We start from the raw sequence: 3,522 nt of genomic DNA, 5'->3' as shown, positions 1-3,522 counted from the left end.
TTTTTTTTTTTTGGTTGCAGCCAGCATTGTTGTTTGGAGGGCCTGGGCTGGATTCAAACCTGCCAGCTCAGATGTATGTGGCTAGTGCCTTAGCTGCTTGAGCCATAGGCGCCAAGCCACAGTGAAAGACATTTTGAAGCCACGTGGAATATAAGTAATGACATCTGGTGTTGGAAAAGCCACATTCAGTTTCATACTTTTTTCCCCTCTTCTTTTTTTGTCTTTGCAAAGTCTGGCTTTTTGGAATGGAGACAAAGTTGGGTCTGGTAATAGGGATATATGTTGACCTTTATATTTACATTTCCTATTTCTAGAGTACATAATACATTGAAAGATTTGAAACTAGAATATGAAAATAAAGGTTTAAACTTCTCACATATAAAGTTCTCCAAGAAAAATAGTATGTTCATAATCATAATGTCCTTTTTGTAGGAGTATAATATCTATTTTTAAATTAAATCATTACAGACTCTCATTGAAGGTTTAAGTGATGGCAGTTATAGTCACATTAATTATAGTGTCAAATATGACAAATTTCCTGTATGTTCAGACTCAGAATATGAATTAGAAATGTACTGTCAGGCTCGGCGCCTGTAGCTTAAGCGGTTAAGGCTCCAGCCATATACACCAGAGCTGGTGGGTTCGAATGTAGCCCAGGCCTGCCAGACAACAATGACTACTACAACCAAAACATAGCTGGGCATTTTGGCGGGCGCCTGTGGGCCCAGCTACTTGGGAGGCTTGAGCTCAGGAGTCGGAGGTTAGTGTGAGCTGTGATGCCACAACACTCTACCCAGGATGACAGCTTGACACTCTGTCTCAAAAAAAAAAGAAAAAAGGAAAAAGAAAAGAAATGCACTGTCATAGCTGTCAATGGTTAAGAATAGAATGAGACTCTAGAATCAGAGTGCCTGGGTTTGGGTTTTGGTTCCACCAGTCATCAACCAGGTGATCAAGTTCAAAATATTTAGCCATTTTTAATCTTGTTTTTTTCTTTTTGCCTTATTTTCCTCCCCTATAAAATGGATATGATAATAATACCATATACCTCATAGGTTGTGAGAATTGGATAAGATTATTTATAGTAGATACAAGATATTTAGAACTGTTCCTGAAATATAATTAAGTAACTCAGTCATTGTTAGCTATTATTTAGAAAAGAACAATTGTGATTATACTGCTTTTTTTTTTAAAGCTAATAGCTGTTAGGTATCATGTTATATTTTTAAAAGATGAAATGGCCTTTTTTTCTTTTCTTTTTTGAGACAGAGTCTCTCTGTTGCCCTGGCTAGAGTGCCATGGTATCATCAAAACTCATAGCAACCTCAGACTCTTGGGCTCTTGCCTCAGTCTTCAGAGTAGCTGGGACTGTAAGCACCTGCCACAACACCTGGCTACTTTTTCTGTTTTTAGTAGAGATGAGGTCTTGGTCTTGCTCAGGCTGGTCTCAAACTCCTGAGCTCAAGCAATCTACCCACCTCCTCCCAGGATGCTAAGTTTACAGGTATGAACCACTGCACACAGCCTCTGAAGTGGACTTTCTACTTCATTTACAGAGTTGAAACTGTGGGACAGCCAGACAGAAGAGACAGCATAGGAGTGTGTGCAGAAAAACAGAATGGATATGAGTCTCTGCAGCGGGATCAAGCTGTGTGCATTAGTACAAACGGTAAGAAATAAATAGCTGTCATTTTCCTTGAAATATGTGAATTACTGCAATAAGATGTGAATCTGTCCCAGTGTCACACATTGGTAGTAGGAGAAGAGAAAGCTTAGGTCTCAATGATATAATTTATTTTGCTACCATGTGCCAGCATTGTTCCATAACAAATCATTCCATCTGTTATGTCTGGTACCCTTTGGTCCTATACTCCTCTGTAATCCACTTTCTTAAGTCACTGCCAAGACCTGTTAATATTTTGTGATGTGGTGGTCCAGCATTAGGTAGAACAATATTCTTGTTTATTCCATATGAAACAATCTGTGATTTCACAGGATGTCATGTTATAATGGTGTCAAGTTTTTTTTAATGCTCTCAATAAGGGAAACCCATAGTCTCTATTAGAAAAGAGTAGAACCTGCAACCTGAACTCTAAAATGTTATTAAAAGTTTTAGCTTTTCTACTACCATAGGGATGAGAGTTAATTAACATATTTAAATACACTATTTCCTGTTGGCATTCCAGAATGTTATTTTAAATCTGAATTTGGAAATTACCAGTAATAGAAGCTATTTCAATTATCTTAGCTATTGCTCACATGTAATAACTTTAACATTTTAGGTGCCGTTTTTGTCAATGGAAAAGAAATGACTAATCAGTTGCCTGCAGTTACTTCTGGATCCACTGTAACCTTTGATGTTGAAGCTGTGACTCTAGGAACCACCAATAATAATGAAGGTGGAAACTTCAAGCTTCGAGTAACTATTAGCTCGAATAACAGAGAAGTGGTTTTTGATTGGTTACTTGATCAGTCATGTGGTTCTCTTTACTTTGGATGCTCCTTTTTCTATCCTGGATGGAAAGTGTTAGTGTTTTAGATTTTTAGATACGTGGCTTTGGCTTTCAGGGTTAAATGTATCTGTCCTCAGTCCAGTTTAGTTGTAACTGATAAAAAATAGTTTATTTCATCTCACAGGCCATTGGAAATGGAAGGTGTTTACTGGATCCTTTTTGTGATATTTTAGCCATAAGCAACTTAAATGTTGTGGACAAAGCCATAATTCAGTCAATTGTGCTTTCAGAATACCTTTAATTGAAATATCGTATCACAATAAAAATCAAACTGGCTTTAAAAGTGTAAGAAGATGTAGAAGGTCCTATACTCGCCCGTCCACTGTAGTGTTTGTTGTTTTTTGGTTTTGTAGAGGCGAGGTCTCACTACTGCCCAGTCTGGTCTTGAACTCGTAGGCTCATGCAGTTGTCCTGCCTCAGCCTCCCGAAGTGCTAGGATTATAGGTGTGAATGAGTGTGGCCAGCCTGTACTTCTTAAAATTGATTTTTTGAATAAAAACTTAATGTAAGATTTTTTATTAAATTGTCAGCAGGATCCAAGGCCATATAAACCTTTAGAATAAGACAGCAGGGTCCTGGCACCTATAGCTCAGTGGCTAGGAGGCCTACCACGTACACTGAATTTGAACAGCTGGCGGGTTCGAATCCAGCCTGGGCCAGCTAAGCAACAACCACAAGTGTAACCAAAAAATAGCTGGGCATTGTGGTGGGTGCCTGTAGTGCTAGCTACTTGGGAGGCTGAGGCAAGAGAATTGCTTAAACCCAAGAGTTTGAGGTTGCTGTGAGCTGTGACTCTATGGCACTCTACCCAGGGCGATAGCTTGAGACCCTGTCTCAAAAAGAAAGAATAAAACAGCAGGAATAGACCAAATGGAAGCCAGACTTCTGCAATATACATTCACTCATGTGCTTCCCACATGAATATGTTAACTGTGTCTTGCATATTCAGGTATTGTAAGCAGTGTTGACTTCTATCCTCTGTCCACTAACCTTTTCTTTTTTCTTTTCC

At 38.8% G+C, this 3,522-nt stretch overlaps 1 protein-coding gene across 1 annotated transcript in view; it reads left to right on the top strand.

Moving 5' to 3' along the window:
• The window catches only part of CRLF3 (cytokine receptor like factor 3), a 46,852-nt gene extending 43,970 nt beyond the window's left edge, over positions 1–2,882 (top strand). Inside the window, exons 7-8 of the mRNA XM_003797176.3 lie at positions 1,557–1,669; positions 2,283–2,882. Of these exons, the coding sequence (XP_003797224.1) occupies positions 1,557–1,669; positions 2,283–2,539 (370 nt within the window). The 3' untranslated portion in view covers positions 2,540–2,882. The remainder of the gene's footprint in view (positions 1–1,556; positions 1,670–2,282) is intronic.
• Positions 2,883–3,522: the final 640 nt, after the last annotated feature.

Source organism: Otolemur garnettii, unplaced genomic scaffold (genome assembly GCF_000181295.1).
Source record: "Otolemur garnettii isolate 467f Iridium unplaced genomic scaffold, OtoGar3 scaffold00112, whole genome shotgun sequence".
Classification (NCBI taxonomy): domain Eukaryota; kingdom Metazoa; phylum Chordata; class Mammalia; order Primates; family Galagidae; genus Otolemur; species Otolemur garnettii.
This window is presented reverse-complemented; position numbering and strand designations above follow the sequence as displayed.